Genomic DNA, 21,012 nt, shown 5'->3' with positions numbered 1-21,012 from the left:
TCTTTCGTTCTACGCCCTTGATTTGAGAACTGGCAGTAAATTTAAAATTAGAAGCATTTAATGTCTATTTCTTTTTGTTGACGTTCCGTGTACTTTATGTTACCTATATGAATAAATGATTTATGAATTTTGAAGGCTGCTCTCTGGAGGCGACCTAAAAGCCGATGATGCGGAGGTTTTGTTACAGTGGCTGGGGGCTGCTCTGACTCCGCGCCTCCGTTTTTTTATATACACTAGGGGTAGGGCAGACCAGACCAAGTGGATAGTGCGGTGCTCTGATTCAGTAAACTTACAGAATGTAAAATCTCTAATAACCAATAGAAAATGTCGGATTGTTACATATTTCAATACATTACAATTTTTTTTTAATACTTAGACATCCAATCAAGGTCCCTCGAGACATCTACATAATCAGTATCATCAAATTCGTGTATATGATTTCAAATTCCAACCCATTATTCTGGATGTACGCACGGAAATCGTACACCACACTTGACTGGCCTACTCTCACTTGACGATTTTATAATATTCTAAGTATATAATTTATAACAAATTTTGGTTGTATGTAAAGGATAAATATATAATAGGGTTTTTAACATTTGAAATAAAAGGAAACTCAATGTTTATACTTCAAGTTTTATTCAATTTATATGTATAAATAAATTTATCACATTAAATTTTCTACAATAAAATTTTCAAAATAAACAACCACAATAGCAGCACCATTTTTATAAATATCTTTAGAATTATTAAAGTTGAAATTGTAAAGCGTTTATATAAAATTCACTTTGCTTTTATTGCTTATACGAGATTCAATATTGCTGATACTAATTATTCTAAATTGGTTCTTTAACAATTAATTAATTAAATGCTCTTTGCATGATAATGTAAATAAGTTCTAAATAAATTACAAATTCATTTACATAATCGGAACATAAAAATATAGTTTTTCATATAAAAAAATGTATACTGGAATGTAATTCTAATACTTTTTGTTAAATTTAAATAAATTAAAAGCTTAGATACTAATTCTTAAATTATATTGCTTACATTGAATACAAACAGCAACTTTATTATGCAATGTCTTAAGTAGATTTTAGTAAATTTAAATAAAAAATATTATTGAATAGCTGTAAAAATTCCTGTAAATTATTTGCATGATGATATAACATATGAATAATAATAAACAACTTTTAAAATTTGATAGCAATATCAAGTCAATTGACTTATGAAGCATTTATACTAGATTTTAGACAAAAGAGATACATTTAATATGAGAAAAGTGCAAGAGTTTCGTTACAGAAATAATTTATAGAAAAGACAGAAATTTCTTTTATAAAACATTTAGACAGACTCTTTTTGGATTGCAAACTATGAAAAATTACTCCTTTCCTATTGGTCTCCATTCTGAGTCAGACCTCAGTAGAACCACTTCATCTTCAGAGTCTGTTTCTGATAGTGGTATTTCCTCTTCATCATAGTACGGCTTGCGGACAATATCTAATAAATTCAAAACATTTAAAAAGCCAATTTAAGCCATTTTATATCTGTTAATTATCAAAATAAAAATTATAATAATCATATATATTTGATTGTCATTTCAATAAAACAACAAAAACATTTTCTATTATTGTATCAACATTAAAGTAATAGGTTTGAAGAAATAGTATTTTCATAAAAATAAAATCGTATTTTCTCACCATAAGCATTATCATCAAATAACGGTTTTTTATCATCAGCCGGTAACTGTGTGAATAAGTATTCTCGCCTAGAGTCCTGTGACTGTTCTCTACATCTGTAGCACAAAGCGGCTAGCGTTACTAGACCAACGCCGATTATACCTGGAGAAATACAATTAATGAAAAAATATTTATAACCCAGAAAATATATGTGAATAATATATATTTTATTGTAAATACCAAAGTTGTAGATCTTTTTATGACCTACAACTTTGCCATTTAACTTTTTTCCATAGGACTGGTAGTTTCGCCGGAAATCAAGATAAACAATTTTTTCCCCTTAAAAGTCACCCCCCTCCCACTTCCCGAACTCGGATCGACCGTAATTTATTTTTCCTTTCATTTTGATTATATTCCCCTGCATTTCTAATGGGTTTCATCCTACTGTAATTTTTTTTAATTTTTTACTATTTTTGAAGGCTTCGGCACTGGTCTATTGATAGGGTCTGTAAGTAGTGTTATTGGATACTTCCTTATGATAAAAATCCTTTTTAGTAAATTAGGTTAGACTTAAATAACTTATTAGACTTAAGTTAGGTTAGATCGTAATATTTCATGATGTCTTGGTGAAGACACATGTATAAAGAATTATACTGTAATTTTATAAAATTAAACTGTTATATACCTGAAACCATTACAAAGACAAGTCGAGGCATCCCCAGCACTTTGTCGTCGGGCTCCAGTTTGAACAATATGTTTGGTGTAATATTTTCACTACTGCTCACCTGTTTTAAAATAAATAATTGAATACATTACTTACTTGAATAATTACAATATTAATATATTTATGTATTATGTTATTTCTGTATTAAATAAAAAGTATATTATCATCATTACAATATTATCTATATTTTGGAGATCTAATAAATGAGATATAAATATTGGATGCGGGACAAAGTGCGAACAACTAAATTAAAAAAATTTCTTAATTACCTACATTAAAAGCGAATTGAACATGAAAATCTAAAATTATGATATGTTATATTAATCATAAATATGTATTAATTTAAAGGATATAATATAATTTTATGCAATATTTTCAGTTTAAAATTAGTTAGAAAATAATATATAATTGGTCTATCTGTAATTTATATTTTAGTGAATTAGCCACATAAAACAAAATCTATTGTCACAAATTAAAATCAAAATCGTCACAATGCCGTTTGCCAAGCAGTTTTTTCATCTATCTCTTTCACCCACCTTAATATGTCGACTAAGACCAATATATCCGTCACTTTCAGCCATAATTCGCACTTCTCTTCCCATGTATGTAACTGGAAGTGAAATTACGAAACGGCCATTGTCATCACTCGAATTAGCTACAAGAGGGCGCTTCGAATCAAGAGTATACACTTTAAGCTCTGTGGATAGAGGTCGGCTGTTGTAGTCTAACGCAAGACCTGGAATATTATTAAGGGTACATTACAAAAAGCAATTGAACAAGGTTATGTACTATATAATAATACTTTATTTCCTTTATGTACGGTGCTGATGACGATTAAAAATCACTGTCAATCATCCAATCCGGGGGACATTTTCATAAATCATATGATGCAAATACTTATAATGTATGTTGCCTATAAGTGCTTGTCACATTAAAAATAGTATTTTGTGATTTTTTTTACCATGTAACAGTGTGCCAAGCGTTGGCTAGTTTTTTATCAATAAAATAAAATTGACAGAGAAAATATTAAACCAATATTAATTTTAATTATTTTGAATTCCTAAAACAAATTGTTGGTTTTTGAAACATTTTAAACCAATATATAATTCTAATATTCAAAATCTTTGTAATATAACATTGACATCTTTAATACATAAAAATAATATCTTATTATTACTTACCCGTAATATAAACTTGATCGGGATTAATTTCAATAGGTATTGGCTTGAGTGCATTCGGTATTTCTTCCGAGTCTACCCTCTTCATTATTACGTCGTTCTGTTTAATCACACCTTCTACAACCCGCCAATTAAGTATCTAAAAATAGAAAGATTTAAGAACAATATTTATAATAAAAATAAATGTTTATGAATTCCATTCGAAAATATTCGCCATTTATTTTGCTTTATTGATATAGTTGCTAAGTATACATAACTATACTAAGGTAGGTTTTTAATGTGGAGTATAAAACAATGCGAGGCCAATCAGTCAGAACGAATTAAAAATCGTCGTATTTAGAGTCGTTCATTAAAGTCTCTTTAAAGTACGGTGAAACTCAAATACGATATTTAAGAAATCATGTAAGACAATTTTAATTGCCGATAGTATATAGTCGTATTATTCAATGGCTATGTATTTGCTGACTCTTTAGTTATTTTACCTGGTCCCGGTAGGGATGGCATCGCACAATGACACGGTAATCTCCTGGTGGTAATAAAGCCCGATATCTTGCGAGATTTGGAGATACCCGATACTGACGAGAGGTGCCGGCTATGGCAAGACTGGCACCCCTGACTGGTCCACCATCTTCATTCTTTACGTAGCCAACCACACCTGAAATTTTAATTATTTAATTTGCTATATGTAAAATAGAAATATTATAAAGAGGAAAGGTTTGATTTTTTGTTTGTTTGTATGAATTGAATAGGCTCCGAAACTACTTGGCAGATTTGAAAAATTCTTTCACTGTTGGAAAGCTACATCATTCCTGAGTGACATAGGCTATATATCATTTTCAAAAAAAAAATAGGCATCCTTACTAAAATTACGATAACATTAACATTTGTTTATTATTTGATACAATTCTAACAGATGGCGCTGGCCGCTGAGTTAAAGGTAGTTTAGTTTAGGTCCGTGTCGTGGTACCAACGTTTCACATAAGTTCTCCTACGGTTTCCCTTGATTAATTTACTACTATGTAATATAACAAAAACCTTAGCCACAGCAACGCTTGGCCGAGTCTGCTAGTGTCACAATAAGCGTTTTTTTATTGAAAAAAAGAAATTAAAATACCACCGCTACAAAAAGCTCTTTATTTGTACCTTGGTATTAACCCTTATCAAAATAAATGATAGTGTCACAATAAGCGTTTTTTTATTGAAAAAAAGAAATTAAAATACCACCGCTACAAAAAGCTCTTTATTTGTACCTTGGTATTAACCCTTATCAAAATAAATGATGTATTATTTAAAACTGCTTCAATATCTTTATATTACTTTTTGAATTATTCGATTCTGACAATCCATTCAAAAGATATCACGAGTTAAAAAAAAATTAAAAAATAAACTGTATTCGGCTAGCTATGCGTTGTAGGCGTCACTCGGGCAGGGGTACGGGAGGGGGGTTAAGATCACGAAATAAACTTGCCGCGCGGTAGGGATGGCGATTCTTTACGAAAAAGATCGATTTTTAAATCGATTCGAATCGTAGTCTAATGAATCGATTCACGAAAAAATCGAGGCCTACAAAATCGATTCTTAAAAAATCGATCTTTTTTTCAAGTTTGCGTTTACAATGTAAATTTGTATCAATTTTACTAAAAACAAGATTAATATTGCAATTAACGATATCTTATCAATAAAATCAGGGAATTCAAAAATAACAATTATTTTTATTACCGTATCAAACTATAAGATCAACTATAAAAAAAAAATAAGTATTTATATACTGAATGTTTTTATTGATTGCAAAAAAGTAAAAAATAAGGTAAGAGTTAAAAGTTTAAATATTAAGCATTGGGAATTATAACTGGTAAATAAATGTGAATCGATTAATTAAGATACGAATTGCTTTAAAAATTGATATTTTTCAGAAAGAATCGCCATCCCTAGCCTGGCGATTACTTGATTAAAATAAAATTAGAGTAAAAGCGATAGTTTATTTTTTAAATGATAATGGGAGCTTTACTATTTTTTCTGTAAACAAGATGAATAATTTGATGCTTTGACGTTAAATAGATAATTGGACATAAAGTAATCGTGAATGAAGTATGAACACTTCCATCAATAAGAATTCCACATATTACTTATTAGTTATTTCAATGCTGATTATTCCTGTGTAAAAGTAAATTTAAATGATAATCACAACTAACAGAACAAACTGAAAATAATAGCGTCAAAGTAAAAAATAAGAAGCGCTTTACTTATTTACTTACCTACTCTCAATTAGTTTTTATTTCGCAACAAACACTACATGAAAATCTGATGAAAATCAATCATGAAAATACTTATATTACGCTAATAACAGTATTCATTAAACGACAACAACAAATGAATAATGCAATATCAATCGTCACAGATTATAAATACATACAGTCAAAGACTACAAACGTAACTTTTTTATTAAAGAGAGGCGAGTAAAGGATACTAAACATACAGCCTTCTCGCGAGTTTATGAGTAGTTAACTCTTTAACCGGCAGCACTCTTATAATTCAGGCACATTCAACTAAATGCAAATAATTGTATGGTTTATACCAAAACAGAAAAAATCGAATGTCGATTTTCAAGGGTGATATATCGATTCAGTGAATCGACACAGTACTTCATATCGATTTAAAAAATCGATATTTTCTGCTCGAAAAATCGATTCTTCGATTAATCGATCTCAGATCGCCATCCCTACCGCGCGGCTCACTCGCGCGGTCGGCTCCCTACGTGATGGACGTGTGCGGAATTTACGCTTAAAATATTGTTCACTTAGTTATTAACCTAATAAATTACTTGAATATTTTTCATGATTTTCAATTTAATTTTAATGTATGATCGTATGATATTTAGGACTCTCGGAATGTCGGAAATGGATATACATACATACATGGCAAAACGACGTTTGCCAGGTCAGCTAGTGTAAAATAGACACTGAAGCAGTGTCAGCAGACTTTTCGAAGTTTAACAAGGATGAATCGCAACGCTTATAAAACTAAGAAAGCCTCAGTGAACAAAATGTACAGCCGTGGCTTGTACAATGATGTCAACAACAAATGGATATAAAAGTGTGGTGTATCTAAATTGTCAAAACATATATACTGTGCAAGTCTTACCAGTATTAGCAATTTCAGCAAACTTCATAATTCCCCTCAGATTATCTCTCCATATCCATGCAATATCTTCATTCGACGGCATCTTACAGCAACTGAGACCCACGGATATCACCGGCGTATTATATCTCTCAAATAGCACGTCAATTAGATTTCCATGTACAATATTATTTCTTGGTTTACAATTGTATCTATCTACCTCAGCCCTATTATCTCGATATTTCGCGGCAAACTGGCTGTGAATATTCTTAGAAAAATCTGGATACGCAACGTCTTCCGTGCCGGAGGACAATTCCAGTACCAGATCGAATTTCTCGCTCTCCAAAAGGTCGATAAAGGCCTTTTCCCTCGTGTAATTCGATAGTGGATTTAAGTTTTTCTTCGTAATATAACTGTAGACGCTATCTCCGAACTCTTCTTCCAGCATTTCTAAGTCACACTTTTCTGTACCGTTGTAATTCATCAGTACTTTTTCGTACAGGGGGTCTAAATTTGGTATAAAACGAAAAACGGCGTTTTTGAGCAATCGTTTATGAACTGGTTCACCTATAGCGTAGGCTGTGGATATGTGGCGAGCGAAGTTTAGAAGCATTTCTTGACCAAGAGGCTGAGAGCCGTAAAGGTTGCTTATTAACGCAATATGGAATTTTGTTTCTTCTGGTGAACCAGCCTAAAATTGAATAATTGAAGAGTTACATTTTTGCATAAAACAATTATTTATAATATTTTAAGCTATTGCATAGATTTTATCGCAGTCATTGAGCGCGGCGACCGAATCAAGAAATTCCGTAACGAAAATAATCTAACACACTGTGACGTAATAAAGGTGCGCCCAATATGCATAAGAGCATAAGGACAGAACGCATACTGCGTATCACATCTCTCAGACGAGATCGGTAACGTTAACGTAACTATATAGGCTTGTTAGTCTGAGTCTGGTAGATTGAATTAATGTCAAAGAAAAAAAAATACTGCATAAATAAAAAATAAATAAACAATTATAATTGCATAGGTTGATAAAAAATGCTATGCAATAGCTTTATCGCGGCAGTCCCCGAGTGTCACACGTTTCTTTTTTAATAATACACTCAACAGTCTCTTTAGAACGAGATTGCTGGGCAAACTTCTTACATAACTATAACTTACTTCATCAGTAATCTTCAGTTCATGTAAAGTTGCAGTTGTAAGACTGTCTCCCGATTGGAACTCGGCTATTTCCGGGAATTTATTCTCTAGCTCTGCTAACGCCGCGTATATCTCCAAAGGTGTATGGTATCGGGTACCCACTATATTTTCTAGGACTCTACAGTAATAGGAGTATACAATGTAATGTACCAGTACATACTCGTATACGTATAACTTAGTAGTACTAATTGATTAGTAAAATTTAATTATTTTTGTAATACATACCTAACAGCTGATTTTTTTAATATTTTTTTATATAGAACAGGGGGCAAACGGGCAGGAGCATCAGGCTCACCTGATGTTAAGTTATACCGCCGCCCATGGACACTCCCAATGCCAGAGGGCTCGCGCGTTGCTGGCCTTTTAAGAATTGGTACGCTCTTTTCTTGAAGGACCCTTAATTTACATATTTTGGGATGTTAACAGTTTAACCAATTTTATAAGATATACGATTATGTAAGTATTGTGTTTAAGAATTAGAAATAATTTAATATACCTGGAAGTTATTACTCACACAAAATACATTAGATTATAGATTTTTTATGTATGAAAAGGGATTAGTAATAGCAGACAGTTAGTGCTAAGCAATCACAACACAGAATAGCGAAGAATATACATTTATTAGAATAAAAACCAATTAGTGTAAAAGCCAGAAACAACATAAATATCACAATGAAACCCCTAAAAATAAAGCAAATTTAAAATATTTGAGATCTTTTGCCATTGGACGGAATGTTTAATAACATTAAGGAAATATACAAAATTAACACACATTAAAACTAATCCCACAACCACAGATAATAATAGTTATTAGAAAAAACACATGAAATGAGTATTATATCACTAAGCGTAAATTACAATGACAAGATTAAAATCATTTCAAATATATAAAAAAATAACTTCACAAATACATTTTGTATTTTTTACTAAATTAACATAAACATATTAATCAATATCTTTGTATAAAAAGCGTTTGAAAAGGCAGTGCGATAAATTTCAGTAATTGTACTTTAATTTTATTGTATTATTCTTTTATGAAACTTATTTTTACATTATATGAGTATTTAGAGTAATATATTGTACTACCACCTTAAATTCTTAATATGGAGACTACGAATGGATAAAGCTGGAGTGGAAGAAGTTCCGACAAAATCCATTTGGAGCACAGAGCTGAAGTGCGTCACTTACCGGAAGTCGTAAGCAGAAGACCAATGTTGGGGATCATCCGGCATCAGAGTAAAGTTCACACTAATAGATCCATTTATTGGCACTGTCACTTTTTCTGTTACGCTCTCATATCTAAAAATTATAAATATGACAATTGGGCACATATAATGTGTTGTGGCATACTTTATTAATAGGTAAAATAAAGTATTATTTTAGCTGTCTTCTTCTGTACAAGTATATATTTAATAAACTGTGTAATATTGAATAAAATCATTAGTCTGTTGAATTGATGGTTTATTAACAAAAACGTGGCCTTGAAATATTAGATTTCTGTAATAAGTTAGACCATTGTGTTGTTGATTCTAAGTCATTTCCGTTTCCTCACGATGTTTTCCTTCACCATACGAGCGAGCGTTTAATGCGCACAGGCATACAAGTAGGTGCTAAGCCGCGACATACATTCAAATTGCAGCCTAGCTCAAGCCTACATTTCAGTTCGTAATATAAATTTAAAATATCTACCCGTCCTTAGTTGCAGTTATATTATATGTCCCAGGTACCAAGAGACGGTAATAATCCCCTGAGGTGGCTGTTCTCACATTGTGCCTAATCCCAGACACTGTGATTGTGACGTTGCCGAGTGCGTTACCTATGTGACTGTGTACGAAGCCGTGAACGCCGTAGTGAATCTAAAACACGGATTATTATAACTAGCGAAATTTTTTTTTAATTATTTTGATACAGACTACACAGACTACAGAGAGCTATCTATATAAATCTGTGATTAAACTACATGCCTGTATAAAATATGTAATCAAATAAAAAATACTGTAACATAAAGCCAATATGTAAAATGTTTACTGGAATTTTAATTAAGATGACGTTAAAAATTAATATTTTTAAACGTTTCATAAATGAGTCATATTTTGAATTTTACGTTTTTGGTTTTCTCTTGAAAAAATATACCTGTTCAATAAATTTGATAAGAGCCTCTCGATTATCATCCCAATAGCTTGGCAAATCGCTTGCTGGAGGGAACTTATAACATCCGAGTTCTAATGTAATCTCCATATCGTTTGTGTGTAAATAGTTCCAATCTTGCATTCCACCGGCCAACGTATACCTATAAAGATGAATAAAACAAAATACATATAAAAGTTATATCTGATTCAAGTATACTATGTAATCTCTAAATTATTCTTCAAACAAATGAGTAAATTCGATAAAATTTCTTATAATAATTGCCCTGAAAATCATAGAACCACCCGTTCAAATAAGAAAAATTAAATAAATCCAGGCGCTTTCCTGTAATCACGAAACTTTATAAATAAAAATTATTCGTAAAAAACATACCATTTAGCACCATTAGTTACTCCATCAGGAAATCTGTCAATACTTCCTCTACAAGGCAGGCCCAAATGCATTTTGTGGTGTGCCTGAAAACCATTATAGGTGCTATAATTGATATGGTTTTCTTTATTTATATTATTTTCATGTTTTGTTTATTTATTAAGGAAATCTTACGCGTCCTGAAAAACTTCAACGAAACATGTTTTATTGAAAGGGCAGATCTTTCTAGTCTCTAGTCTTATGATAGTTTGCAAGCAGGTGGCTAAAACTATAAGTTAAACGGTTAATTTAGAAAAGTATTAAATTCACTCACCTCCGAATATACATGTGCCAAATGAACAAAAACATCATTGTCAGGTGTCAAACTTTCAATTCCATCTTTCATTTGAGTGTTGCCATCGTATGGATAATTGGCTACAAGGAATCCACCATGGAGATTAGCGGATAGCACAAATGGTATTGACAATGACCAGTTCATCACTGCTAAAGTTTCTGGTTGAGGGTCAACGTTATCCTGGAAAAATATCTTTTATTTACTTCAGTATTACAACAAATAAATTATAGTTCTAAATATTTCTAGAGTATGTATTGCAATAACGTACCGGCGTTGGACCGTACTGGTCCGGGAAATTTCTATTCAAGTCCACGTTATTACCATTGTTGCGTCCACGTAAACTGCTGTAATCACCTGAAATATTAAAACAATAAGTTCCTCATTCTATAACAGACATTTGATACAAATGTAGTAATGTTTTTTTTCGACTAGTTAAATATTTTTATGTTAAATAATAACCGCCACTGCTTTACTTTATATCGGGTTCCTTCAGAGATACTACTTATGTCTTAAAGTCATCCAACTCGTGCATTCAATACATTTCGGCAATTTTTAGAAGCAGTATAGACATACTAACAATGGAGTTATTATTCAGGCATCGAAGCTGGAGATAAATCGTACTTCTTACTGAATTCTATCAACGATGGATTGAGACAGAAATATAGATAATATAATACGTAGGACAAATGTAAGAAATACTTACGCGGTCTCGAATGCTCATAGCCATCAGGATTCATGGACGGCAACAGATGCACCCTCGTTGTGTTAAGTAACTTTTGAATTCGCTCGTCTCCGCTATTGTACTGTTGACAGAGGTACTTCGCTAATAGTAACAACATTTCGCGACCAACCACCTCGTTACCATGCATATTTGCCACATACTTAAATTCTGGTTTGCCTAAAATAAGTTTTAATTATATATTTATATTGCGCATGTATACTTAAGCGTGAAAAGCACCTGAATTCTGAACAATAACTGTTAACAGATAAGAAATTTATATGGCCATTTGACAGATGGAAGAGTGCGCAGATTAACTTGAATCTAAATATAATACAAACGCATTATCCTGATGACATACCATAATAAAGCTACATTTTACGTAAAGTTATGATAATATATATAATATACTAATTTTAAAGATACTTTAAAATTAGTACGACTTTCGTATATTAAAAACATTTTATTCATCAAGTTTAAATATGTAAAAATACTTAAATACCAAGGTATGCAATCATTAAGCATTCTTTAACTGATATTTACCTGGAATAGATTATTACCTACCAGTATATTGAGACTATGATAATGTTACTTTTAATAAGGACTGCAACCTTACCTCTCTATCCGAGAAAGCCAGAAATTAAATATGATATCTGTATTATACGCCACTCCTGATTTTTATTAAAATATTTAATTTTCAAACCCACTAGTTAATCGTTTTATAATTTAGAAGGAATTAATCTTCATATGGAACCGATGGTGAAGTACAGACGAATTTAGTGTGAAGAGTAATTTTTAAAATAATAATTCCAATGAATTTAATTATTAAAATTTCTTGACATTTACGACAAATACACCGTATATACTAAGAATGTTAACTTACCAGGTATGTGATGTCCGGGATCTTTTGTAATCTCAAGAACATACAATTCCCTTCCCTTCACAGATTTTCCGATGCTTGTGAGTCGAGTTATATCTGGATATTCGACGGCTAGATCCTTCAGCAACGTCTCCATTGCTTCGTAGTTGTGGTGGATGAAGTCTATTGAAGATAGAGCGCTGATTTGACGCGTTCTCCTAACCACTGAGGATTTGCCAGTTTGGAATATTGGGTATGGTATATCCAGGTATATTATTCTTAAATAAAGGACAGAGTCTAAGTGATAAGTGTGGATGTTAGTTGTGTTTATTTTTAACTGTAACGAATCTTTTAATTAAGTATAATTTTAATGAATTATATATATTGTTAGTGTTAAGTATAGTCAGATATGCAACAGTGGAGAAATAGAAAGAAAACTACAAGAAATAAGCGTAAATGTATTTTAATTAATATTTACATTGACAATTTGTGAATTTCTTAAGTAAAACATGTACATATGAGGTATTTATTAAACGCGGTTGGAGGGAAGAATGCAAAAAGAGGAGCTAAAAAGAGAAATGAGAACAGGCAAATCATCAGCGGTCAGGAGAAATTATAAAGAATAACTTAGAGTAACCAACACCATGAAAAAGCATTAAAAAACCCATGTACCAAAAAAACCGAACCAATAAGAAGCATTAAATAAATGATGTTATTACTAGGATACGTTTTTTAACTTATTGCATATATTAATGAGTAGACTATAATCTATAATGGAACGTTTCTTATAACATCAACACGTATATTTATCTATGTATGACTAGACTCTATATAAGAATACACTCATTCATTAAACGATTCCTCTATTTAATACAAAACCAATGAATTGTTATTTGCAAGCAATCCGCAACGCAATCCCACAAACCACTTAACAGATTTAAAAATTTCACACACCACTTATATTATACAATTTATTTAGATTGGAATGTTGTTTTTCGTTATTATTAACCGTAATTCACATAGAAAACACATTTTTTTACAAACTTATTGATACAATAAAATGTTATTTTTATTTTATATCTTCTATTAAGCTAACCTGGAAAACCAGTCCTGCAGTGATCAATCGAAGGAATTTTGAACATAATCATTGTTTTATTTAAACCTACGGCAGTGTTAGTATAAACACTCTAGAAGATTGAGCAATAACATGTTTTCGAAAGAGATCTTGAGCACTTACATCTAAATTTTAAAGTGCATTTATTATTGCCGACATACATAATTAATATGACACAATCAAAATACCGATTTAACTATAGGCATCTATTCCAAATATCCCCAAATTATTAAAAAAAATCCCGAACACGCAAACACTACTAAAATAGCTATCACCAGAACAAATTCAGTTTTATTTATGCATTTCAATATCAGTTTACGTTTTTTTAAGAATAAATATAATTGACTAGAATATTACATCTATAAGAAAGTAAAGATACTCTTTAGTAAAGATCTATCTATCTATCTCTCTTTCTAGAGCCTCACTCATTTCTTTGTGGCCCGTTCCCTAGGCCTCTATAAGCAGTACCAATAGCAGATGAAGCAGCAGCCAGCAGTGAGTGAGGGTAACGGCTGCGTTGTCATGGTAACGCTGGTACTTACCGTCAGTGAGCGTACGCGGGCGACGGTGAACGGTCAAGTTGACGGTAATCGGGTGATCTTGTACCACGTGAATGGCTAATGGCGGTGTTGTCGAGTACCTACAAATATTAAAAATTATTTAACTAATATAACAATATAAATAATACTAACAAACCAAAAGTGGATTTTGTTTTTTTTATAATAATATTGTAATTTTTTTATAATTTAATAATACTCTACTCCACTGCCATTGTGCCCAGGGATTTTTCTAACTCTCAAATTTTTTCTTAAAAGATACAATATCACCATTACACTATCACACAACACAGCCAAATTAAGTACCACTTAGTTAAATGTATTGAATAATTTTCGTTTGTTTTTTGTGTGTAAATAAACAATGTAATGTTTTCTTTGTCAATGTTTGAACCTCGTTGTAGTAAAATGTATGATGTATTCCATCTCTGGCTATATTTTTAGAGTATCTGTTTGTATATATAATTTATGTTAGCTGTAGGATTATAAAGTACTTCACGAATGGTGTTACGCGTGCGAGATTCTCGCACTATTTGTGTTTATTTGCCGCCTAAAATATTTTTAGGACATTTCAACTTGATTATATTAACTTACCCACTAGCAACAGCAGTGATATTATATTGACCAGGTAATAAAAGACGCCAATAAGCGCCGTCCTTTGTCGTCTTCACTGTATGATTGATGCCTTCCACTCTTATTTGGGCGTTCTGAAAGTTGTATAAAAACTTCTATTCTTTCTTTCTATTGAATACCTGCGATGTTGATTTGCGGTACAGATTTGTATTCCACCTTTGGTATGTTGTAAGAATACCAATTCTGTCATATAACGGGTACAGCAACATATAATAGGTACAAATATGACAAAGGAAGAAATATGACAATCTATGGTTTCAGTCTGTGTCATTTTATAAATACACTTAGCTGTAATAAATTCACAGAATAATTAAGATACATACCTGTACGGGCTCTCCATTTTCATCAACAACAAATCCCCTAACTCCTAGGTGGGCCTGCTCCATATAAGCCAAGAGAGATTCCTTATTATTTCTCCAGAACCGAGGTAGTTCGCTTGCGAATGGATACTTGCAGCATGATAACTCAAAGGTAACTTCAAAACAGTTTGAATGGAGGTAATTGAAATCTTGCATCCCACCTGAAGATATATAATCCTATGAGGTTTTTTAAGTATTAACATATATTCGAAATGACGGAAAGCTACTAAGTTCCGTCACAATTAGTTCATAAAATAGCGTCCATTTTACGGTATATTATGCTGCCATATGCATAGTAGTAGATTATGATTATGCATAGTAGATATTAGTAAGTTTCAATGTCTTTATAGGCAAATTACAATAAACAATGCACATGTAAATTATAGCACCAGTTTTATAAATTATGGTACAGGTATTGGACGGATTGGAAACTTGTTCGCACTTTCTAAAAAGTTGAATTGCATACGTGATTGTGATTGATTAACAGTATCATTACATAAATTAAAATAAATGTAACCACCAAGAAACTTCAGACCTTTTAGGAGACTTTGTATTAAAGAGCCAACTAATTACTATAGAACTTATCAAACATAAATAATCACTTGTTACGTACCTTTAACTGAATACCAAAAAGCTCCATTGGTTAGGCCTTCGTTAAATTTCTCAGGTTCGCATGCGTTTCCGCGATGCATATCTTCGTTATTGGACGCGTAAACGCTAGCTAAGTGCTTAAATATCTTATCATCTGGAGTACGACTTTCAACGCAGCAGTCGCGTTTCTCGTCGAAGCTGTAAAGTGTAAAAATGTCTTAGGTTAGACTTTTGTTCATTTAATACTAAATACGGCCAAACGATTGTAATATTATCCATGGTTCAGTAAGGCTAAAGAAACAAGTATATTGTTAAATAAATTCATTTGGGATACATGCACTTTGCATTCATATAAATAAAGATTTGTAAGGCTTTAACCATTAAGACGTAGTGTAGTGCCATGAGACATGGGAGAAGACACATTTTTGTATTAGTATATTTGATAACTTTTAATAGATAAGCTCATGTTTTTAATTCATAGAACGACAATTAAAAACTCATTTAAGTAAGCCAGATATAAAATATACCTTGAATCGTATGGATAGCTGGCGACTATAGCGCCACCGTGTAAATTAGCAGATAGGGTAAATTGTTTATTCATGACCCATTTCATCAACGCCACGGTCTCCGGCTGCCTTCCACGGAACAGGTACTCATCGTCCGTAGATTTATTCTTATCAAACTGGTCCGGAAAGTTACGATTCAAATCCACACCTTTCGCGTTGTTCCTGCCTTTGTAATCGTTCAGCGATTCGCAAGAACCTTCCTGTAATTACGATTGCATAATTAACTATACTGTTTTTATGTAACATATATTAGGAGGAGTGTAACATTGATTTACGTGTTGTAAATATGATGAGTATTAGTGTACTGCAATGAAATTGGCTAGATATTTCATGTTGGGCAAATTTGTGCACTAACCACGGCTAATGCCGGAAACGGAAATATTATGCGACAGATTAATATACGTATCAGGTTTTTGTCAAAAAACCTCATTCTGTTTTAAAAACAAACCAGATGAGAAATAACGGTTTACTTATTTTGTGATAACATTAATATTTTATAGACTGGATATAGTTATCAGGCTGGAACATGTGTCATAATTTATTTTCACGTGTGACGTCAGTAGTTACAGTTACAGCGTTACGTTAACAATAAAGATATTAGTCAATTTAATTGTATTTGTTCATAAACAAAACGGGGAATCCTTTTCCAGTTATTACACATACCTGATGATTCACTTTAATAAGACAACTGTATAAATAGGAGTTTTATAAGCATGTAAAATCCATTCACTTACTATATACTATTTAGTATAGTAAGACCTGATTCAAACAAGAAAAGTTGTTACAGAATTGTCATTTCCCGCATGACATTGTGTAGATTTAAAGGTTTATTTTTAAGATTTTTATTACATTAAATTAATCTTCATTTAATTTAATCAAATATTTATACTTAAATCTGAATACTACGGAAACATTTAATTTGATTTGCTCTATATCTAAGATAACAAATCAATTATAATTGTGCCACATTGATTTTATCACCCTAATTATATGATTTAAATGATGATTTGCAGTTTATATGTGCATGGGGTTTACTTGTTTATTTATTTTTTTATTTCATGCAATATTAATTAATTAAAACTAAACTTTATTATACCAAGGTATATATATTTGTACATATATCAAAAATAGATCATTATAATATAAAATATATTTATTAAATTCATGTTTCACTAAGTAAAGCTTGCATATTTATATTGATTACTTTTTTTGTTGTTTAAAACAATCAAATAACAATTTCAGGAATGAAGGACTGATTTAAGTGTTAAGTAAGTGATTTTTAAAAGTGAATACTGATCATAATATGGGAGTTAGGTGAATTAATCCTATATTCAACACATACAAAGATTAGTATTAAACACATTTTAAATATCTTTTTAATAAAGTTTACCAGAACAAGGGTACCAATAGTACAAGACTGGTGGGCTATAAAATAATAAAGATAAAAGTTGAACTGCAATTTCTTATCAGAACCTCTTGCTTCTGCCCTTTAATGATAAAATTTTATCAGTGCACATACACAGTTTTGATAATGTGTTCCCTACTGTATTCAAAAATGAGGGTGATCCTTGGGTAATGAGAAAGACCAACACCAGTGGTTGTTCTTTTGGGCCTATCCGTATTATTGTTATTAAAGGTTATTTCAGGTACCTAGCTCAGTTCATTGTTTGAAAGTGATAGTGCGATTGGGCAATGACAATATGACAAATATAAAATATATATATATATCATATCTATTACTCTTATTCTATACTACTTCTACTATACTTATGCTCAATTTCATAAAAGTTAAAACTAAGTCCATTATCCAGAAGCCACATACACAATGATTATGTATTCTGATGAAAACTTCAGAGAAAGAAGAAGGTTTTGACGAAAATATTAGGCATTAGTATTTATGTCAGGTGTTTAAGGTATGTTTTTTAAATTTTTTCTCCTTAATAATAATTATTATGTATGCATATTATTTTAGAAAAAGATAAAAAGTACAAACAAGAGGAATTAAGTTAAGTAAAATTATAAAAAGTTTTGACCTCAGTCTCAACTCTGAATATTAGAGCAAAACCACAAAAATCTCCTCCTAGTATCTCGTACTAATAATTCAATACACTATTATATTCTACTTCAACCATGATTCATAGGTTAAAGGATATTCATATATAAAATCATATAATCACAATATTATTATACTTATGCTCACCTTACTAGCTTCAAACCCATCAGGATTAAGGGATGGCATCAGATGAATATCAGTTTCATTTACTAATTTGGAGACCCTGTCGACTTTGCCGTAATTGTGCAGTAAGTACTGGGATAAGAATACAACCAATTCTCGACCAACAGATTCATCTCCATGCATATTTCCAACATATTTGAACGAGGGCCGTTCTGGGTGACTTTTTTTAACATCTGAAGTAATCTGGATTACTAGCAGGCGGCGGCCTTCAACAGACTTTCCAATTGAATACACTCTAGCAAGTTCCGGGTACCGTGCTTCTAAGTTCTCAAATAATTTTACTAATTCATCGTATTTTACGTATTTAGGGTTGGTGAGAAAGGGTTCATTTTCATCTTCTATTGATCTTGATACACTTCCACTTATAAGAAAAGTAAACAATAGAAACATTAACTTAGGTATTGAAGTCATGTTGGCAAAGAGAAAACTCAAAAGTTAAAAAAAACTTAGTAATGGTTAATAATTAAATTATTTATAAAATTAAACATTGTATATGAATATAATTAAAATATATGGAATTATTTTTGAGATGAAAGTTCTTAATACCACGAACACACTCGTAGGCTCGTAGGCAGTAAAGCCACAGAGTAGACTGAATAATCCAGTGTTGTCAGATGGTCTTGGCGACATATACCTAATTTGGTTTCTCCCCAGAAATCCCTTAGGATGCCCTCTCCAGTTGAGAAAGACCCTCCACCCCCATCATCATGTTTAGGACATATTATGTGGCCCGAAATCTGGGTCACCTTTAGAAAAACCTAAAAGCCAATGCTACAGTTGGTACAGAATAATTTTAGTAAAAAAGAATGTTCAAAAACATTCAAACACGAAAAAAATATTCTTGTGTTTATTTAAGTAAAATCACATCGTTCTTTTACAGGTCAAACGAATATACAATTAGTAAAGTTAAAGTTAGTTCTAAAATCATGAACGTAATATACAATAGCAAAAAGCTTGTTTTTTAAATTTCCTCTAAAATGCTCATAAATATTCTTTCCCCCTTTTCTGTTCACTCATCGGTTGAGAAATGCTCCTGATCTGGCAACACTGGTATAAACTATTTTTTTGGGTACTGTAGTACCCACATACGTATCAGTGTGGATAAACTACAAGCAAATTACTTTTACTACAAGAGACTAGTAAGTTATATAATAATTTTAACTTAATTTCAAATCTCATAAAAGTCACCGGAAGTTCTGTCTCTGACAGGCGTTGGAAATGAGGACACTAGCACACTCGACCTGAATTATTTGTATTGTATTATATTTGGCGATTGAGTGTGTGCGAAAAACAAACGGCAAATATTCGTATTAATTTAATTCTAATTTGAATTCATTTCATTACTTTAAAAAAAATGCTTTTATTGATTTTATATTAAGTAAAAAATTATGATTACCGAGTTAATGAGGTATCATAGTTGTACAACATTACAAAAACGGTAACACTACTGCGGTATAAAATCCTACAAAGGGTCTCTTTAAGCGCAGACTAGTGGGTCGACACCTTTTAGTCAGAAAGTACACTATTACTTCCTGCACATTCCTTTATAAAAAAATATTTGCTGCACTAAACCATTTCTCTCTATATTAACGGGTGAATAAAAGTATAATTATGAATATTCAAAAACACAAATCATTAAATAGACATATATTTCAATTAAAAGAAGTTTTAAACACATGAAAAATATACTGTAAAAATACTTAATGTTTGGTTACTATGAAATTGATGAAAATATGGTAAGCATGAGATTTAGGTATATTTAAGGTATTGGCGAATCTGCAGGACTATTGAGATGTGGTGGCAAGTACATACCTCCTATAAATAGGAGAAGTTAAACTGGGTGAATTTCTCATACTTCTGCAATGAAGAAAATATGTAAACAAATTGCATCACAAAGTAGCTATTTAATAATTTATTATTCTACTATCCTGTGGGGTTTTAATAGGCAGTAATAAAAGCTAAAATATGTGTAACAATGCCATGTTTTTTTTAATATACTTTTGACCAGTTGAGAAATTAGTAAAAACTATTCAATATGAACACAATAATATATACATCTAAGAAATTAAAACACAAAATTTGAATGGCAGCTAAACAAACACTTGTCAACACTTGTAATACTAATTTAAACCAGAAGTTTATTTAAAAGTCTACATATATTTGCAAACATTGCTTAGTAAAATAACATAAGATTACAGCGGCTACTGGTTTTGTGCTCGGTTATACTTATACTCAAAGTAATCTGTGACAAAAAAGTATAAATACTTACTGCATACTATTTAAAAATCATAAATTATTTTATTTAGGTACAATTGTATTTGGTTATTAAAATTAATGGCACTAACAATACATGTCAGTGAATTTATTCCTAGCACTACTTTAATAGTAAAAAATACAAAAATACTTAAGGCACGCTAGTCAGTACCGCATTAGTTAAGGCAATATGACCTTTTAGTACCATTTTATAAATTCTCAAAAACTTGTGCGTTTTATCCTTTAAGGATATACAAAATTGTATTATCGAACTAATTACGAACAACTTTTACAAAGGACGGTGTGAAATACTGTTTTTTTTACCATAATGGTAAGTTACAAGTCTTTTTTGAGTTATAAATATTGAGTCATAC

At 31.3% G+C, this 21,012-nt stretch overlaps 1 protein-coding gene across 2 annotated transcripts; it reads right to left on the bottom strand.

Moving 5' to 3' along the window:
- Window positions 1-696: 696 nt before the first annotated feature.
- On the bottom strand, window positions 697-18,974 carry LOC110997051 (carboxypeptidase D). Of its 2 annotated transcripts, none has more exons than XM_022265000.2 (22): window positions 18,350-18,974; window positions 16,111-16,349; window positions 15,606-15,781; window positions 14,957-15,153; window positions 14,595-14,707; window positions 13,989-14,086; window positions 12,357-12,557; window positions 11,459-11,653; window positions 11,024-11,109; window positions 10,735-10,935; window positions 10,425-10,507; window positions 10,038-10,194; window positions 9,594-9,760; window positions 9,093-9,203; window positions 7,866-8,022; window positions 6,723-7,389; window positions 4,064-4,236; window positions 3,585-3,720; window positions 2,940-3,139; window positions 2,365-2,464; window positions 1,701-1,841; window positions 697-1,500 (listed from the first exon to the last, which is right to left on the bottom strand). In XM_022265000.2, the coding sequence occupies exons 1-22, from the start codon at window positions 18,794-18,796 to the stop codon at window positions 1,382-1,384; spliced, it is 4,164 nt and encodes a 1,387-aa protein (XP_022120692.2). In that variant the 5' UTR covers window positions 18,797-18,974; the 3' UTR covers window positions 697-1,381. The 2 variants fall into 2 exon arrangements, with proteins under 2 accessions (XP_022120692.2, XP_022120693.2); XM_022265001.2 differs by having other exon boundaries at window positions 698-1,500; window positions 12,357-12,515.
- Window positions 18,975-21,012: the final 2,038 nt, after the last annotated feature.

This window comes from Pieris rapae, chromosome 3 (assembly GCF_905147795.1).
Source record: "Pieris rapae chromosome 3, ilPieRapa1.1, whole genome shotgun sequence".
Classification (NCBI taxonomy): domain Eukaryota; kingdom Metazoa; phylum Arthropoda; class Insecta; order Lepidoptera; family Pieridae; genus Pieris; species Pieris rapae.
The sequence above is the reverse complement of the archived record's forward strand: the minus strand, read 5'-3'. Positions and strand labels throughout refer to the sequence as shown.

What these genes read in the sequence shown, in the direction of transcription:
- LOC110997051 (XM_022265000.2), bottom strand. Translation starts at nt 18,796, where the DNA reads ATGACTTCAATACCTAAGTTAATGTTTCTATTGTTTACTTTTCTTATA. An exon ending in ATAACTGCAACTAAGGACGG is followed by an intron (nt 9,204 to 9,593) that starts GTAGATATTTTA and finishes TATAATTTTTAG; the next exon opens with ATATGAGAGCGTAACAGAAA. An exon ending in AACTGAAGATTACTGATGAA is followed by an intron (nt 7,390 to 7,865) that starts GTAAGTTATAGT and finishes ATTCAATTTTAG; the next exon opens with GCTGGTTCACCAGAAGAAAC.